Source organism: Strix uralensis, chromosome 11, assembly GCF_047716275.1.
Source record: "Strix uralensis isolate ZFMK-TIS-50842 chromosome 11, bStrUra1, whole genome shotgun sequence".
NCBI lineage: Eukaryota > Metazoa > Chordata > Aves > Strigiformes > Strigidae > Strix > Strix uralensis.
In genome coordinates, this window is record NC_133982.1 from 6,377,034 (window position 1) to 6,396,184 (window position 19,151).

General features: G+C 40.0%; 2 protein-coding genes across 6 annotated transcripts in view; both read right to left on the reverse strand.

The window, feature by feature from the left end:
• Nucleotides 1-3,808: 3,808 nt before the first annotated feature.
• FBXL22 (F-box and leucine rich repeat protein 22) lies at nucleotides 3,809-11,652 on the reverse strand. The gene is made up of 2 exons (XM_074880985.1): nucleotides 9,435-11,652; nucleotides 3,809-6,632 (listed from the first exon to the last, which is right to left on the reverse strand). Exons 1-2 carry the CDS (start codon nucleotides 9,767-9,769, stop codon nucleotides 6,287-6,289), a joined length of 681 nt encoding a protein of 226 aa, XP_074737086.1. The 5' UTR covers nucleotides 9,770-11,652; the 3' UTR covers nucleotides 3,809-6,286.
• Nucleotides 11,653-11,920: 268 nt separating this feature from the next.
• The window catches only part of USP3 (ubiquitin specific peptidase 3), a 102,662-nt gene continuing 95,431 nt past the window's right edge, over nucleotides 11,921-19,151 (reverse strand). For all 5 annotated transcript variants that reach the window (XM_074880981.1, XM_074880978.1, XM_074880979.1 and 2 more), the window contains 6 exons: nucleotides 18,961-19,067; nucleotides 18,722-18,802; nucleotides 17,694-17,812; nucleotides 17,407-17,520; nucleotides 17,230-17,297; nucleotides 11,921-15,658 (listed from right to left, as the gene is read on the reverse strand). In XM_074880981.1, the coding sequence (XP_074737082.1) occupies nucleotides 15,493-15,658; nucleotides 17,230-17,297; nucleotides 17,407-17,520; nucleotides 17,694-17,812; nucleotides 18,722-18,802; nucleotides 18,961-19,067 (655 nt within the window). In that variant the 3' untranslated portion in view covers nucleotides 11,921-15,492. The remainder of the gene's footprint in view (nucleotides 15,659-17,229; nucleotides 17,298-17,406; nucleotides 17,521-17,693; nucleotides 17,813-18,721; nucleotides 18,803-18,960; nucleotides 19,068-19,151) is intronic.

Consider the following 19,151-nt stretch of genomic DNA (forward strand, 5'->3'; position numbering starts at 1 on the left):
AAGGCAGAAGGTTCTTGAGCTATGACCAAGAACCAGAGTGCTACATGAAACATCTGAAGGGGGACTTTTGGCAGTTTTGGGAGAAAGAAGGACTCGGGGCTCTGAAATCATGCAGACTGATTTCCTGCCTCACTATGTATTATGGTTCCAAATTGGACTGAGATTTTGGTGTCCCATCACTATGTTGTGGGGGAATATATTCACATCTTGGTTTAAATTTATAGGTGTAATACATAAAAAAGATAAGGTTACAAATAAAAGGGGAAACTGCTGTATAAAGTCCTGTATTATTGCCTGCTAGACTTCATTTATGTGTCTGAATTAGCACTGCTAATTTGTCAGTGTGTTTCAACCAGGCACAGGAAATAATAGAACTGTGCCTAAAAATTACAGTTTTCTATGGACTATGCAGTTGGCTTCTTGGATAATGAGGGTATTTTTGGAGGCAGTTTACAGTGAAGTGAAAGAGGATGTTGATATTGGTAAATATTGATGTTGATTAAAGGATTGTGCTTGATTGCTTTAACTGAGACTTTATTGATTGTGCTTGTCCTTTGAATATTCTTAGCACCATTAAAACTATCAAGCGCTTAATTATTTTTATTTTATCCTGCTGTTTGTTTTCACCACAATTATATTGTGCATATGTTCCTTTTAACCTGCTGACTGACATTTTTCTGTTGCTCAGGCATCTGAATGAGACTGGAATCATGCTCAAGTTTCTTGCATAATGCTTCTTATACGTAATTGCATACAAAGATAAAGAATGTACAGCACTGATTATATCCTACTGACCATCTGAGAAAGTTCTAACTTAAGTCAGTTTAAGGGTATTTTGTGTATGCAAACCTCTCCCTATTTAGAAAGGGGAATAAATATTACCAGTGTATGTCTGCATTCTGTAGTATAAGTAGGTCATATATGCAGTTATTTAAAGAAAAAGAAACGCAACTCAATCTGGTAACAAACCTTCCAGTGGCCGTGTTGTTGCACTAGCCAGAGTTGGCTGTAGCAAGGTGGACTGCAAGCGATTTCCAAATGTCATACCTCATTTCCTTTCCACCTTTCAGCACTGGATGGGACATATGCGTATGACTGAAGCAGGGATTATCAGTGGTAACAAATGCATACCAGAGGTAAGAACAGGTGTGGGACAATGACCCATTTCAAATTAATGGCCCAGTAAGCCTAGAAGTGTTAAATTCTGAATGTAACTAGAGAAAAACATCTTGAAAAGCTTTAGCCACAGAAGTAATGTGCTGGGTGGCTATTATATAGGAAAGCACTTAGATGCCAAAAGCGTGTGGCTCTTGTTGAACGTGAGTGCTGTTTGCTCCTGCTTATTTTTTGCTGTACATGAGTAGTACCTAACCTTTCCTTACACCTCAAATAACTCTCAAGAAGCATTTACTCTTTCTGCTTTATAAAGCTGCTGCTTCTTGGAGCCCATAATTTCTGTTTCTTACCCTGTTTTTACCCTGGGATTAGATAATTTCTTCTCTACCACCTCTGGCATTTCCACTTTTTCCTACTTTTTTTTTTTCTTTCCCACCTAGGAAGTACATCCCTAGCCCTCTGGGCTGTCACGCTATCAGACAGCTGGATAGCCCTTTGAAACAGGTAGACAACAGAGAGAAGATGAACAGCCAGTCCCTGAGACTAGAGGTAGGCAAGTTACCTTAACTGGGTGAAGCCTTGCTCTTTCTGGAGCTCGTGGCAGTAGTGTTGGTTCATCTGACAGAGCTGGAATGTAGCAGTAGGTGTAATGTCATGCTGAGAGGGGACTGGTAAGAGCAGAATGTGTTCTTGAACAGTAGTATTCTCCAGAGAAGAGGCAAACAAGTGACCAGGTCAGGTGATTTAGATCTGTCATTTAGCCCTTTTGACCGGGTGATGATGTTTATTGGCTGCTGGTAAGTAAACAGTTTTACTGTGCAGTAGAACTTCATTTAATTTCCCTTTACCTTATTGCCAAGCTGAACTATGTTATCACAGCAGAAATCTGAAGGGTCTTCTGGATGTTGCTTTTCCCCTGTTGTGTAGGAAAAGGCACAAACTTTTGATAACAAAGTCTTGTTTGCCACTTGCATCTGATAACCTGATGCAGTTTCCAAATAGGTGTCTTGGTTTATGCCACCTTTCTTTTAGTACTTTCATAAAATGATAGATAAGAAGCTTTCCTCCCTCCATACCTGGTAAGTTAAGGTCTGTGAAGAGTAAAAAATGTTTCAGTGATGTTAAGATAAGTTTGACAGAATTCAACTGGCTTGGAAAATTTATTACTGATGCTGAAAAAAATTTATCAACACAACTGTGTTCAAATCTTACCATGTCATGAACAAATATGCCCATTCAAGGAGGGGAAGAGCAAAGTAATATGACTTTGAGAATTTGTACACAAGTAGGCAAAGGAACCAAGTGGGAGAGTGTTCCAAGGCCCTTTCTAGCTTTGTAAAGTAAAAAAACCACAAAACCCACAACACCCCCACCACCCTAAAACAGTCCTGGTCCCGATAGAACACCGGCAAAAAGGCATAAATAACATGTAGACAGATGCAAACTGCTTTCATGTCTTGTAGCTTCTTGAAAATCTGTTAGGTGTTACATCTACGGAGATGTATCTTTCATCAGCGAGTGCTTAGAGAGCTGCCATCAAGAGGTGGTCTTTGGTTACTAATGTGACTATATAGAATTCCCACCTTGTTTTGGCTTGTCAGCAGTATGTGGAACTGGTGGTTTTTCACCAGTTGCATATCCAAGGTAAGAATTGTGTCAACATCCCGATTTCCAGATCACAGTAAGTTTGTTCAGCCCAGCAATCTCCTTTCCAAGTTGTAAATGCTGTTTTAGGATTGCTGTTTGTCCTTCCTGTCAGTGCTTCCAGTTTTGTTCCTTACTTTGTAGTGCATAAGGGTCTTACTTAAATTTTAGGAATGAGTTAATGAAATACCAGAATATTAATGTCATGCCATTAAATATCTCTAAGTTGTGAAAATGCAATAATGAAATTATTTTCTTTATTTGTCTTCTGGGTGAGTGTTTCTTACAGATAGTCATACTGATCAAGTATTTCTTGAGAATTTCAGCTGTTTGACTAAGCTTCTGTAATGATTTATTTCTTAGCTCAACCAAATTAGAGAGTACTAAAGGATATTTGTGGATCAATTAACCAGGATGGAAAGGAGGAGTAAGTATAATCACTTCTGTGGAGAGCTGTAAAGTCAGTCCTCTTTCCATTTTTGAGGCACCACATAAACAATGTTTTCAGGAGTTCATAGCATCAGTTCTTGCAGAGGAAAGAGTAAGCCCTAGGAGTGTAGTCTATTAAAATATTTCTGCTGAGATTGTTTAAAACTTACCTTCTTAGAGAGACTGATTGGAAATACAGTTTTACAGTACTACTCTCACAGTAAAAATAGGCTTTAAGTGGAATTTTGATAGCATGTTTCCTTTTTTTCTGTTCAAATGTGAATGAAAGACAATGTAGCAGTTGAAATAAATCTTTCTTCCAAGACCAGCTGAGGCATCTGAGCCAAGTTCTCCATTATGACACCCCAAGCTTTTTCTCTGTATAGCTTTAATATTAGGAGCCAACAGTATTGTAAAAAGAATATAGCGAGAAATTGGAAAATCACACCAATTATTCCTAAGTAACTGAGGCCTAACTTCAGAACTCGTTTATACAGTTTAGAGGCCAATGAGAAGGGGGAAAATGTCTGCTTTACTTCAACAGTAGTTTTTCACAATTTTTGTGGGAGAGCTGCTAAGTCATGCTATTCTCTAAATTTAAAGAAAAACATGTATCATGTCAGATATTTGTGACAGCCTTTAATAATGTGTTAAATAGCAATTTAAGAAGCCGCAAGTTCTGTTCCTTAAGAGGAAAAGCTAGCTTTGTAGTCTTCCAGTTATATAAAAGATTACAATGTGGACAAGTAGTAAGTCTGCAAAGCTATACCTGTAGATACAACTGTTAAAATGTAAAAAAGCTATCAGATTATTTTGAACCACGATAGTCTTGATATGCTTGAATTCCAGTGATGTAAGTTCCAGTTCATGTGTTTTTAACTAGCAGGTTTCATCTGCGTTTTGTTACCACTGCAGTAAGAATAATTATCAACAATTGCAGAGCCCTTCATGTAAACGAAAACCAGGCTTGCTATGGTATATGCACATAGATTGCTGTGGTGACAAAGTCTTGAGCAATTGTTGTATAATGGAACAGAAATGTTGACTCTCTTTATAGGACAGAACAGTATTTCCAAATGTTAACATTTGCTTTAAGGACACACACGCTCAGGTATTCCTACTCTGTGTAAGGTTTTAGTTTAAAATGAAATCCTAACTACTGTAGACTTCATTGTGACTTAAGCTGAAACTATTTAGGATCCACAGAGTTTGTCAGCTGGTCTGTGTGCAGCCTTCTGCTTGACGTCTAAGCTGAGCTGACATCTGGTCCTCTAGAGGAACCTTATCGATAGCCAGATTTAACCATGGGTCATTTTTTGTGAGGGTAAAGTTCTTCAGTGGATTATATTGAATGCGAGAGAGATTGAAGGTGAACACAAGTTCACCTTCAGCAAGAATGGGCAGGATTATATATTACGGTGAGCTCTCTAGGAGTCAGAATTCTGAACTGCTGAACAAAATGGAAAATAACGGAAAGCAGAATTTGAGGACATGTTCCCACATAGAGTGAAGCATGGGGTTTGAGACAGGGTGATTTTTTTAAAAAGCATGCTGTAGTTCAAACAAAAGCCTGAATAATTCAAACTAGATGATCACAATGATTTTTCTGTATTGTTATACTCGGACAGACTCAACAAATAAAACTTTTGACAGGTAACTGCAGTACAGCTGACACACTAAGGTGGCACTCAGAAATGTTTACCTTTCCTCAGGCAAAAATCTGGAAGTGCCTTTAAGAGTCTCGGAACATGGCGTTACCAGTCCTGAGTACTCAACACCATGACCAAATCCCCGTATGTTGGCATCAAGGCAAATTTTATCCAGCAGAATGAAACTGTGCCAACCTTTGGTGTCAGATTTTGTAGATGATGCCATAGCAACACTTCATAAAACAAATGTTTCACTTCCCTGTAGCAGAGCAGCATGCAGGAAAGTGACAGCCTTGTGGTTTAGGATGAAAATAGCTATTTGTTTTTTCCTTGCAGTGAGAAACAGGTGTTTCTCTACTGTAGTGTAGCATTTAGCATTTAAAGCTACAGGTTTTAAGTCACTGTCTTTTCCTGTAGGTTAGTTCTGTAAACTAGCATTTGTTCATATGTCAACTTTAAAAAACAACTAGGTGTATCTTGTCAAAGTACATTAAACAAAGGGTCGGACTGTGTTGTGCACACGACCATGCATCCCTCATTTAATAAATGACAAATCGGCGACAAATGTTAATCACTGAGGAAGGGATGGTTGTCAGGTACTCTGCTTTTGCTAGGAAGAGCTTACATGACACAATGATCACCTTTAGCAGGTAGAGTAACCATATGGATATATCCTTTAACAGAATGTGCAAGTCACACAATTAGCGAAGCTCTGTCTGCTGCGGCTTTGTGCCCTTTCCCATTACAGAAAGCAAGGGGGTGCACTCTGAACCTGGTGACTCAACAGGAGGGTCCTCACTCTTTGTATCTCTTCCATTAGACATAAACTGTTGACCAAGTCTGAGACTAAGATTGGATCCAGCTGCACCTAGGCTCCATAAGGGGCTTAGAAAAGCAAAGGGGTCCACTCTCAACCTCGTGACTCGGTGGGCGGATCTTTCTTACTCTTTGCAACTCTGGCCTCTGGGTGAATCATTCTAACTTGATTCTAACTCGATTTTCCTTTGTATGTTTCTTTCCATGCAGTAATTCATAAGGTGAACCTTGCCATCAAATTTATTGAACTCGGTCACATTATTATTTTACCCCAATTAAAACATACTGCTGCTTCTCTCTTCTGTGAGGTGCATCCCACTCATCTGTGACAAGAGGATATCAGAATTGCAGTTTTCAGCCTTAATTGGGTCTAGTATTTTGTGACAGCAATGCAGGTTTTCCAGTTTCAAGGAATAACAGAAAGCAAACAGTTTTTTTCCTTAAGACTGTCCTGGTGGAGATGCATGTCTTACCCTAGTGTAGCCTTCACAAAACTTAGCAACCATTTGTTTGGACTTAAACCAGAATGCAGGAAAGTAGCCACAGCTGATTGAAGCAGTGCTACCCAAGAGGAGAGTGGAAGGAGTGAAGTAAAATACTCACACTGACTAAGTTTATACCATTTGTTGCACTTAAAGCTGAATCAATTTTCTTGATGCTTTTTCAAGCATCAACTTTTTTTCTGGCTTATTGTCTGGAATCATGTTAGCACTTCTCTCTGCTCTCAGCGTTACTGAAGGACATTTTTCCCTGACTCTCTCTAGGCCAGTTTGTGTTATGTTCCGGCAGAAATCCACGTGGAGCGTTTGCAGTGATCCCCCATAGAGGGTCACTGCTTCTAGTGTCTGGTCAGTGATCCGCACACAGTTTTCCAGTTTGAGTGTCTTGAGATTTGGGCAGTTCTTGAGCAGAAGCAAGATGCAATCGTCTGTAACGTGGCCGCATCCAGAGAGGGTCAGAGATCGCAGGTTTGGAGATCTGAAAACATGATCATTACAGGTGAGATGAGGGGAAAAATAAGTAATAGAACTTGGAGAAGCTAGTATTGTCAAGAGTAAATAGGAAGGTTAGAAAAATACCTCCTCTTCCGTCAGGAGGGGTATGAATGTATGAGTAAGTGGGGGCATATGTCGATCTTAATGCTCAGCTTTACTAATGGCAATACTTACCTACCTTCTTTGCTTTTTCTGTTGGTAGCAACATCCATAGCTCAGTTGGCATAGTGGCGAAGGGGACGTGGACACCTATTTAAGCTGCAGCTGCACTGTTTTTTCTTAAGGAGTTGCACAGTGCTGCACTTCTCCAAGTGCAGCGAATGAAGACCCAGTAGAGATGAGATTCAAGTCAGGATGAATTTGAGGACAATTGAGTGAAGAAGCTGCTGTGTAGACATGCTGAGCATGGGCAAGTAAGACACTCCCGCTCTTTATTTTACAGGGGTTAATGGGTGTATTTCAGCTCCTTGGATTTACTGAGTAGGTGCCAGCTACTGCCTAAGAGTGGTGGTGTTTGAACCCCACATCACTCTTAAACCTTCCTTCAAATCATTGAAACTGGCAAGAACTCTACTGTAAAACACTGACACAACAAATTTAGAAAGCTTTCTGTTTTGTTGCTTGGGTAGATCTGGGAAAGTGCAGAAGAGGCCTGTTCCAAGTCAGTGTGTTGATGACTTACGCTAACTGTCCTGTGTAGAAAACCGGAGCAGACCAGTTATGAGTAGCTGTTGTGCTGACCAGGCATGCTTGCAAAGCCCCTTGTGCACCAACCTGCAAAGCCTTTTGTACAAAGTGTTTGGTTTCTGGCTTACACCTCTCTCCAGGGAGCACCAGGGCAGCTATCCATCTGTTTAGCTAAATGCAGCTTCCTATTTCTCTGTCAGCACAGGACTTCTTTCTTAGGCTCAGTTGTTGCAGGGAAAAATGATTACAGCAATGCTGTTGCTGATCTTGTGAGACCTTTGGCCAGAACTGTCAGCCTGCCTCCATCCTGTAAGAACTGTAAGGTGTCTGTAAGCGCTTCCATGTAAACATTTGTGCTTACAGCCTCTGTCAGGGTTTTAGGTGTACAACAGCAGTGGGGGCAAACAAGAGTCCCTGTGAGTGCTGCAGCGTTTTCTTTTGACCTTAAAAACTGGTACATAGTACATTCCTCTTTCTCTATACCCCACCCTATCCCCCTGCCACTGCTTGACTTCACCTTTTGAGCAATGGTAATAGAGTGCATGATCTTTTTGTTTTACTCTTTTCCTTTCCACTTAACATTTAGAAAAGCGAATGTTTTAAAGCAGACAAGGTCAAAAAAGGCTCCAACCTGCCACCCCTTGTGGCTTCATCAACAGAATAAAACTACTCCAAACTCAGGGAGAAAAGCTGTATATTTGTTTAATTTGCCTTTTTCTTTGCACAGAATGCTAGGACTTTCAATGGGTTGCTGAAAAAAAAAAAAAAAAGGTAGGAATGTGTCTTAGGAAGGCTAAAATGGATGAGGGGGGTGTGCGTGTCAATACAAACTGTCACTTATAAATGAGTTCAGTTTAACTTGCAGAAATGAATCCATGTAAGGCTGAAAGGCAGTTGCTGAATTTTTATGGACTTGGAGATTGCTTAGTACCCAGGCTTTGCTTTGAATCTTGTCCAGCAACCAGTTTGGGGTTATGGGTTCTGCAGAGGAGAAAGGCACTTAAACTATTTCTGCAGAGCTGTGGTCCTGTGTCTTCTTCCTGAATCCTAATTTGTGAGAGCAAAAAAATGGAAATACTGTGTAGCACCACGATAGACATTCAGGTACCAACGTGAGCGAATACTTCCTCCTACACCTTGCTTTGTAGGCAGAGATGTGCTTCCTAATGATACTTTGCTAATTAATCAAATTTTTTTATCAGTTGTTCTAGAACAGTTACTACTGCGATTTCATACTTGCAACAACGTTTTGTTTTGAACCTACATTTCAGCCCTTGTTTTGAGATACTGCACTGTTGCTGGTTCTCACTAAGACACTGTGTCCTGTCAGTATCCTGTAATTTGCTGGGGTTTTTAAACTGTTACTTCCAAATAGAACTTTCTGGCTTCTGTGCTGTGGCACAAGGTGTGCCATTTCAGGCTAGGCACTGACGTGCCCCTTCCAGCTCTCATCTAGGACCACAGCCATCCTCAGTGTTACTGAACACTAGGATTGGCTCTACTGCCTTTGCTCCTCCCCATGTAATTTAACTTTTTTTTTCTTAGAGCTGCTTTGTAGCTGTAATGCTGTTATAAGAAATGGTATGCACCTGGAACTGCTTTTCCATAGTGGTACTTTCCTTTACTGTAGTTTATAAAAAGCTTAGATAGAGTTAAATTTCAGTATAAAGGCAATAGTTGTTTTTTAGAATGAAAACAATTCTGGTGTTTAGTAACATGCTTAATGAACTGGGTTTTGTTATGACATATATTCACTATCTGAAGTCAGGTCTTTCCTCTAGCCCCTCCCCCAGGACAATGCCTGGCACTGCCAGAATGGTAGGTTGCAGTTAAGCAGCAGTGTAGTAGGCAGCATTGCACTTCCCATTCTTCAAAAAAAAAGGAGGAAAAAAATAGGCTTAAGCAAAGTCAATATGAAGTATACACTACTGCCACTAGAAAACCAACTTAACACTATATTAGAACTGCAAAGTCAAAACACTCACGTACTCAATGCTCCATTTCAGGTAGGAGGTATGGAGTAAATAGCTCTCATTGTCTCATTTCAAGGCAGTTAACCTTTACAGCAGATGTAGAGTTTCAAACCCAAAGAACGTACCTGTTGCAAACTTCTAGTAAAAAATCATTGACAGTGTTTTCATGCCTGTTACAGAAGTCTTTCTGGAAATTGTTTTTCATCCAGTCCTCAATGTTACACACCTTGACTCTGTCTGAATACCAGCAGATGGATAAGTATTTTAAAGCAGGTCCCAGGAGAAAATTATCCTTCTTTAGTTCCGCTGGAGAATGAAAGTTCAACAAAGACCACAGTAAAGGATCCTGAAACACTTCTAGCAACTTGTGACATGTTTTTGCTAAACTTTTCCTACTATTTTTGTCCAGAAAGGAAAATAGATGTAAAAGGCACTCCCGATTCAGCTGGGTTATATGCATAGCAGTCAGAGCGTGTTAGAAAGAAGAGTGTCTCCTGGCCTTGTGGAATCACAGCAGTGCTGGAGGGGGCTCAGAATCCCCAGAAGGCTGTTGCACATATATGGTTGTGGAATGGTGTTTATTTTTGGCGAACAACTGGTGCAGAAGCTAAGAACAGGGAAAGGAAAAGAACATGCATGCGTGAAACTCTTGTTCTGTTTCTACAAGGGAATGGAATGGGCATGTAGAATAGCAGCACTTGGCTTTCACAAAATGTTTCCTTAAAAGGGATTTCTTTCCTTTTAGGCACTTCTGAAGTTAGCAAAGTTCTTGTGCTGAGTTACTGAACTGGGGGTGGGGCGGGGGGTGTAGCTACAGCTGCGAGGAGCTTTGCCAGCCTCTCACGTCCGGAGGATTTGGCTTTCCAAGCAGAAGGGTGTGTTTGCGGTCTACAATTTTTAGCCTTGAATTGTGTGGTGATTTTTCTAAGGTTGCACCTTTGCTTCATGTTCAAGGACAGTTATACTGGATAATGAACGTTCACAAACAGCTTGTAAAGTCTGCAGCTTCAGTTTACAAGCCTCAGACTTAGAGGCAGTTTCCTGCGCACTGTTATTGGAATAAACAAAGCTAGCTCTTCCCCCTCCGTTTGCAGGAGGAAGGTAACGATACACAGGAGGGCACGCGTGGGAACACCAAGGCTATGTTTAGCTGCTTGTAGGCCTGTGCTTTTCATAGATGTCTTCTATGAGCTTGAGTTTACAAGTGTTCTTGTGTTTTTTGTAAGTTTAGTTCTGTTACCCTAGACTTGGCAGTTTTGGTGGGAAAAGGATATATAGAATTGGTTTTAGCAATAATAGTGTTTGGTTTCCAGTGGTGAGAGAAACTGTAGCAGAAAGTCTGTCTGAGAAGAAAAATACATCTACAGCAAATGGCAGGTTGGAATTAAAAGCAACACTAAACAGCCCTAACACTTTCATGTTTGTGAAATGTTTGAGCTAGTGGTAGTTTATGCCTATCTTCTGTCTGGTGTTTATACAGGAAAATAATATATTCAACTAACTAGTAGATATTAACAGCAAAACAGCCCTGCAGGAATTAAGTGGCTTGCACACTTTTAGTAGCTGGGAGATTTTATGTACCTATGCATTTTAATTGGTCCCACTTAACCCTGTCATCTATTGAAACAAACCCAACGTTCACCTCTTCCTCCTTACCCTGAGAAGGCAGTTTGAAATTCAACTCTGAAAAACAGGATTTGAAATTTGTTGACAGTCTGCAACAATTATTTTAGCTTCCTATCTGTGCTTCGGTAATGTGCATGCTCACAGTGTCTAGATCTGTTTAATTCTTTAGAGTTAGTAATTTTCTATTACATATGGTAAGCTGCACTTAGCTGCCAGTCTTTCTGGTTTCATATCCCTTGTCATTTAATATTTTCCTTGAAATGAGAAGGAGATTCCTGCTCCCCACCCATGCTCAGAAACAGGCTATGGACAGTGGCATGAGCACTTTATGAAGCCACGAAAGGGACACGAAGAGTAGATGATTTCACATACCAGGTAAGCCAGTCACTGGAGAACAGCAGCTTAAATGGTGTGCCAGCAGGTGGTGTTCTTCATTTTCATAGTAGCATTTTCAACTCTCACTCTGTCCCTTTCTACTTTTCAGAACTTACCTTCATTTTTGAGCAGGTTTAAATAGTTGAGACTGCTCAGAGTTGTAATGCACACAGGAATATTATTTATAAAAAAAAACAAGCAGCAAGCAAAATTGAATGACAAGGTTATCATTGCTAGGATGGCCTCTTCTCACAGTCTTGACGTAAAAATTAACAGCTGTTGGGTGGTAAGGCCCTTGAATGGCAGGTCCTCTTTGAGCTTAGATGCTAGGTTGTGGTAGAGGTGTGTTAAACAGTGGGAACACTTCAATTTTGTTGCTTTATTTTGTTTTCCCCAGAACAAGGTAGAATACTCTGCCATCTGTGTGATTTACACTAATGATACTCTGCAAGCCTGTAGAAGGACAAGAGGAGTTTCATTTTTCTAAGGAAAGGAGACACTTTAATGGCACATTTTCCATAAACACACTGTGTGCATGAGATATAATTCACATTCAACCTGGAAATGCTCCAGAAACACACACAAGATGAGCACAGTCAGTAATCCTCACTGAAAATTACACACTAGGTTTTAATGGTAAACAATTACAACTATGGCACTACAGTACTTGAGGATATCCTAAAGCACATTGGAATCAATTTTCAAGGTGCCGATTACCTCAGCAGTAAGACATAGACACATCAGTAATGAAACATCGTTGGGAAAACTTCTGAACACCACGCGTTATGCTTTCCATTGATTTAGTAAAATCCTTGTAAGTGGCCTTGGGCTTTTGATACAAATCCACTGTCCTTGCCTGTTCGAAAGTTTTAAACTCCCGCCTCATGCTGACACCTGTTACCACCTGGAAAGCACCTTCTGACTATACAATGAGAAGGAGCTCCCTTTGTAAGTGCCTTAGAGTTTCGCATAATGCTGCACTTAACAGCTCACTATCCAATACACTAAAGCAGAAGTACTCTGAGAGCTGGACATTTTGCAGTTTTGTTTTTACATAAATCTTGTCTCCAGTTGTATACATGGCTAAACAATTACTAACAAAAGGACAACCTTTGATCAGACAAATTTTGGTGAAAAAAATATGCAAGTCTTTGAACTGTAGAGAGCAGTTGTTGCTTGCAGAGCAGTCACAAGCAAGAAAAAAATTCTTGCCCGTTAGTGTGTACTATGATCAGCAGTAAGTAGAAAAGAAACATTTGGCTTAAATGAAATGAGATATTCCCCCTGCCGCCCCCCGCCCCCTTCCCCCCAAGCTAGTAGATAAATATAGGATATACAAGTAAGGTTAAAAATGTAATACTAGGCCAGGTGCAGTATATGTTACTGGTTCAGTGCTCAGTTACTTTTTTTTTTTTTTTGACACCACACTGAATAGAATACAGTGGATAAGCAAAGTTCTCCACCAGGAAGAGAAATACTTGTGTTGCCACAACAAACTGTTCATACTGTCCATCTGGGTTTGCAGTGGGAGAAAGTTAAATTAGGAGAGGATTTACGATGTACTTGTTCCAGCAAAGCCTATGGCTGAGTCCTTACCACCACCTGCTGCAAGAACAAGCCTGACGTGATTGCATTGTGTTCCCATGGCCGTGTCTCTAATGGACCATGCTGGATAGATAGAGATGTTACACAGCAAATGTCACTGAAAGGAAATACTGAAGTGAGAACATAACTCTGACCCAAAAAATTAAATGGAGAAGTAAGAAGCTGCTTAAAATAAGTGAATGTAGCTGAAGATTACAAATTTAAGTTTCTAAAAATACAGAAAGGCACATTTACATCACTGGTTTGCAAGAACACTGCGTACACCTGACTACTGTAAGTTAAACTGCTCTGGGCCATAGCTAGTTGTGTATTTTAAGCTTTGTGTTCCCAAAAGTACAATTCTAAAGCAATCCAATCCAAGTAGCATGCAGACAAAATGCAGCTATAGCTACAACCTACTTAACTTCCCAACTAACTGTGAGCAGTAAGGTTGCCCCTCAGGGTAATAACGTGGTAAGATACTTCACTTGCCCTGCACACCGGTGACATCTGTCAAATACCTTTTTCTTGTATAAATGATAACAGCTACCTATTCTGATTAGAAGGCAGGCTCTGGCTGCAAGAATCAGAGAAAGGGTAGGTGACAAACTATCTACAATTTAAAGCAATGAGAAGTTCTATTTATTGTTCAACTTAAGTAAAAGAAGACATCCTTATATATGTTACTTAATGTATCAAATAATAATCACAATAGTTTTAACTAGTGTACAGTTTACATATTCATACACCATTAGCAATGCTGAATGCTTTCTGCAGTTTTATATGAAGCCAATTTCTCTTTCCTGGTTTAAGATGCTGTGAAAAAGCTATGAAGAGTGACATTTTAAAAAAACATCTGATTGTGATTTCCACTATTTGTCTGTGTACAGCTAGCAGGTAACCCACAGCAAGGAAATTGATGCGTACTCCGTGTGCACCAGCTTGAGCTGTAGTACAGCCAGTAGGGAAATTTTTACTGTGTACTACGATGTCTTTCAGAAGCACTAACTAAAAAGCGTAATCATCACATTTTCCTCAAGTTCTTCTGTGTTTTCAGACTACCATCTCTTACTGTTACCATAAACTAAAGGTGCTGTTTGATTGTGTGAGTCTACATTAAGTAAATTCTACTCTTATTACCAGACTTTTGAAGATTTAGGAGTGTCCACTTCCTTGCTAGGCAAATGGGGGACAGCTGGAAAGGATGGGCTGGGGGAAGAGATCTGAAATGCAGCATCTGTCAAATTTCAGATTTTTTGGTGACTCCTGGCTTTTGCAATATTGGTTTTCCTGTCCACCTTTTTTAAATCTTACTAGCCGAGTTCCTCTCTCCAGTGTGGCAGTACAGCTAAAATCCAGCATTTTTTTAAGCAGAAGTCTTTCTCCATTACATAGCCAAGTTATAGAAATTTTACCAGTGTTCATCTAGAGACTGCAAATAAAGATCCCGCACAGGGCCAATGTGTAAATGCTACAGCTCCCCCAGTCTGCCCCAGTCAGCCAGCAGTCTCAGCTCATCATTTCCACAAGGCAGGTTCTGATGTGAAACTAAGCATCTTCCCTTGAGTTTGCACTGGAACTGATAATTGTCATGCAAGGCATCTGGAACACCAACTGCTTCCTTTCAGTTTAAGTGGACTGCAGCTATGTTTAGACTGAAGACTGTTCTCACAAACCCCAAAATTTGGGTTTGTACTCCCAGTTTCCACCAGGAAGGAGGTTTGGGGTCCCACTGCCAGGAAGTCTCCAAGTTCTCAAGCAAGTAAGTATTCATGATCAAATTTCAGGATGACAGTCTAAAACAAGAGATGTCTAAGGCAATTCAGGTTTAGTTAAAAAAACATAAATCTCAACACAATTTAGACATGTATATATTTTAAGATTTTTTTTAAAAAAAATTTGAAGGGGGGGGGGCAGAGCATGTGAGGAATACTTGAATTAAACTGCAGTATTGATACAACTGAACCAACTGTTTATTTACAATGATTCCTGAAAGTCAGCAGCCTGAATACACACCAATATAGCAGCAATTACCTGGTCTATTTAATGATGCCATATCTCCTCTCTTCTGCAGACAAAGAATGATTATTCAGAGGTCACTGTTTAGTTTCTCGCACAAGGGAAAATAGTATGTGCAAACAATTCCTTGATTTAAAGAGATTAAATCATATCTACGTAACAGCTGTGAGAACAGCATGAAGTTGTATTGCTCTTCATAATCAGAAGCACATTTGTAAGGACAGAAAGCTTCTCTGATGTAAATGTGCCTTTAGAAAGTGAGAACTGAAAACATTAATATAAAAAAGTCAAATAACTAAGTATTTCATGAAACTATATATATAAAAATTGAGTTATCACAACTAAAGCAGCAAATCAAAATCTGCTGAGGTTTTCTGGTATAACTAAAAAAAAAAAAAAAAAAGTTAGTTTGTGTCCAAGTTCAGTAAGTCAAATGCTACCATTGACACAACAAAACTAAAACCCACAAGAGGAAATTGAAAAGTGCACAATGAAATTAATAGTCTTGGATCAAGTATTTATGGAAAAATGGAAATGTTTTGTCCGGTGGACTTGATAAGTAAGAATTAAAAGGAGGTATTAAAGTTTATCTGATCCAGATTTGGCTTGCCGTTCCACGTAGAAGAGGATGTAGGCCTTGGCCTTTACCACAGTCTCCTCGTCGGTCAAAGTTACAGTACTGTCGTTAAAATGGAACCAACGGCCTTCGTGAGCTGCGTATGCGGTGTAATGTCCAGAGCCAACGCTGTCAGCAGGAGGGAGGCGGGGAAAGAAAGGACAATCAGAAGGAGACACACCACCTCATTCTCTGATGCATTTCCTATTAGGACTTCCAGGAACCAGAAGAAGAAAGGAACTGACAGCCCTCCACAACAGTTGGTAAGATGCTTCCCTTCTTATCTGTAGGGCTTAAAGTTCTCCAAATTAAAGTTTTACATTAAGTAAAATAAGCCCTTACTGGGATGAGTTGAAAGGTTTTTTTTGATACGAACTTACTAGCATCCCATAGTTTTTGTACAAGCAAGGCTTCTTGCAACACTGAACTTCCATGTTTGTCTACCTAAAAATCAAGTCTATCTGTTACTATTCCAAGCATTAGCTATAAAAATTTCAGTATGTTCCATCTGCAGAAATCTTACCCATTTAGATCTAGAGAGACTCACATAGTCTAAATATAATCAAAAGAGCTCACAGGAAAACTAATCCCAGAATACCAAGAAGAAAACTTTTCAAGTTCATCTTAAACCGATCCACGTCTTGGAGCCAGACCTTGGAACCGGAACTACAAACCCATCAATTTTTGTTACCCTGCCACCCCAAGACAAGGCCTGCTTTCACCTGCTTACATGTTGTAACACATGTTCAGTGCTTCCAACTGTCTTGATTCCATCCGAATCACGACCAGCTCTCCTTTGCTGTCCGTATAGTTCTTTTCCTATGACTTTGAAGCACCAGTCAGATGCACTGTGGGGCTACAAGGGCTGCCTCGAGCAGTCAGTTTCTAAGAGTCCAGAGCATTCCTCCCGAGAAAGCAAGTGGAGGGGCTTTCTGGACAGAACTTTTGGGTTAGTATCTTGGAATTAAATTCAGGTATCAGCAAGGTTTTGATTAATGGGATTTACTTTCTTTAAGAAAACTCCTTTCACAGCTCACACCCCTAGAGTGATTGCCTGACTGACAAGAACATGTTTCTCTCAGGATAAACAGTTGTCTTGGCCCTATTACTGCTACTCTCAACAGATCTGTTCAGGGCTGGGAAAAGGAAAAAACCAAAACAACACACACCCAGCAACTTTACTTCAAAATATGAACACTAGCCAGCCTTGTGGCATGCCTACCACTGTCACTCCTCTGGGAGAGAAGGCAAATACAGGATAATTGCTTTCACTGTGCCAGTCTTAAGTCTACAGTTGTTCCAACCATGCGCACGCACTTTTTTGGCACAAATGCACACGCATCTTTCAAAGTGAATAAGAGGAAGAAATATTTCTGCTTTGTACTAATTTCAAAACGAGGCAGTAACTTCTGAAAGGCTCCTTGCTTCAATCTGTTGGTTTAGGGCTTTCTATTCCTAGAGGAACTACGCTACTTTCATTCCGTCTCCCCCAGAGACTGCCAATGGGCATTCACAGGAATGACTGTATAGATCTATCTGAAGTTAATTCAGCTTAGTTCTGTGTAAGTTTATAAATCACTGCTTATTTCCACCAGTAAAAATACAGACATTCACGAGGGACAGAAAAACCTTAACACTCTGCATGTACTTCAGTGGGGAGAAGGTCTCCGCCAAGAAGCAGGCTTAGTCCATGTACTCACCCTGAACCATGATGCACAACAACAGCCGCAAGGTCATATAGGCAGCTTTCTGGGCCACTGTTTTCAGGCTGTGGTTAAAAAGACAGAAAGCTCTTAAAATCTCAATAGCTCCTACCATAATTTGTAATAAAGACACATGTCGTGGAACAAATTTCAACAGAAAGTGAGCCTTCATACCTCTAACAAGTAGCATTTCATGTCTAGGCCTCGTAAGGGAAACTCAACATACGTATCAACCTTGTTTCTCAGATATGCTGTCCAGTGAAATCGTTTCAAGTGTAAGCATAGCACCTACAGGATTAAAAAAAATAAATAAAACACAGATGCCTTAGAGGAAGAGGTTGAACCTAGTGCTAGACATCTGCAATAGCCTATGGGAGGGTTAGGTCTTGGTCTACTAACGGTCAAGTCGTTATTTCCGTTGACATATTGTCACACCGTTAACTTTTCGTACTTATACGAACCTTTGGTAGTTTCTGAATCCAGAATTTTTTGGTGGACTTCTGTTTCTTTTTGCATTTGTGACACATATACAGCTCTGTCTCATCAAGTTCTTCCAGGTCTGTAAAACTGCGAAGACAATCTAAAAAAGAACAAGATACAAAAAACAAAACACCCACACAAAGAAACCTGATTCATGATCACATCAAGTGATTTTTTGGTAACATGAAATACAACAAATACAGCAATACAGAAAAGGCATTCATATCTGCTATGCTCATTCTAGTTATTATATATGCATTTATGCAGCAAAAAGCTGTGTAATAATGTGTTTTAATAGAGTAACCTGTTGTAACATGCAGCGTTCCCTGTTAACACAGCTATAAGCGATTCAACAGAAAAAACAGGCGCTCCCAAAATCTTCCATCTTTCAAACACAATTCTGTCCAACATTCAGCACAACTATTTTCAAAAGAAACTAAACTACTTTCTAACTTTTAAAGGTGATTTGGTTTTAGGTATAAAGTGAATGGAGAAAATATTTGATTAATATTCACAAATCTGCAGCAAGTACATTCATAAATCCGTAAAAATTAACATCCTTTATAATAAGGTCAGTAACAGCACTACTGCCCAACTTTGCGGGATTGTATTTATGTTGTCTAAAAAGCTGAACACTAAGCACAGACCCTTGGCAAATGCCAGTGGGCAACAATGCAGGTGAGTGCTGGTTGGAAAGACTGGGATACATTAGAATACTCTGACCACAAAGGAGAACCCCTGCTGGACGACTCCTTGATATTTAGCTGACCTCCTGAAGCACTTCTCAGCCTCAGTTTATCGTAGCAGTATGTCAATACACAGTGACTGCGGTAAAACCTGCACGGAAAATTATTTTGGCACCTTCTATCACAGAATCTCATAAAATTAGATGGCTGTGTGGCACCAAGTCACACCCTAGGTGAAGGCCTGGCTCCTCTGAAATAGGTGCTCTGAAGAGTATGTAATCTTAGTCCTAGTAACGATTTCATTACCCAAGCACTCCTCTTACCTCGTAGTGTGCACATTGGTCCATTTTCTTGATTTTTAGTACGTTTATTTCTGAACTGACTTGGAATATCTAGTGAAAGGTCTAGAAAAACAAACAGAAAAAATAGGGCTGAACAAAACAATGCCTGATCTTTTCAGGCCAAAACTCTGGTTCAGTTTGAGACATCTAAATATATCAAGCTTCTGATTTACTTTTCTGCCTTAAGTCACCTGGTATTTTGAAAACAAGAGGCACCTTACCTAGGAATGGGTCAAACTTTCTAGATTCAGTCCCACATATTAGGCAGTTGACTTCATTTTGAAGAATGCCTCCAAAAATCGCTGTGACAACAGTAGACGCTCCATTTCTAGACAAACCACATGAGAGAGGTAAAGTCAGTCGGAGTGTCTGAGCTTAATTTTCAGTACCTGTTATGTGTTTGCTGCTTGCA

Excerpts from the sequence above, each read along its gene's own strand:
- FBXL22 (XM_074880985.1), bottom strand. The coding sequence starts at position 9,769 with ATGCATATAACCCAGCTGAATCGGGAGTGCCTTTTACATCTATTTTCC. Across the intron at positions 6,633-9,434 it reads TTACTAGAAGTTTGCAACAG|ATCTCCAAACCTGCGATCTC; the intron begins GTACGTTCTTTG and ends TCATGTTTTCAG.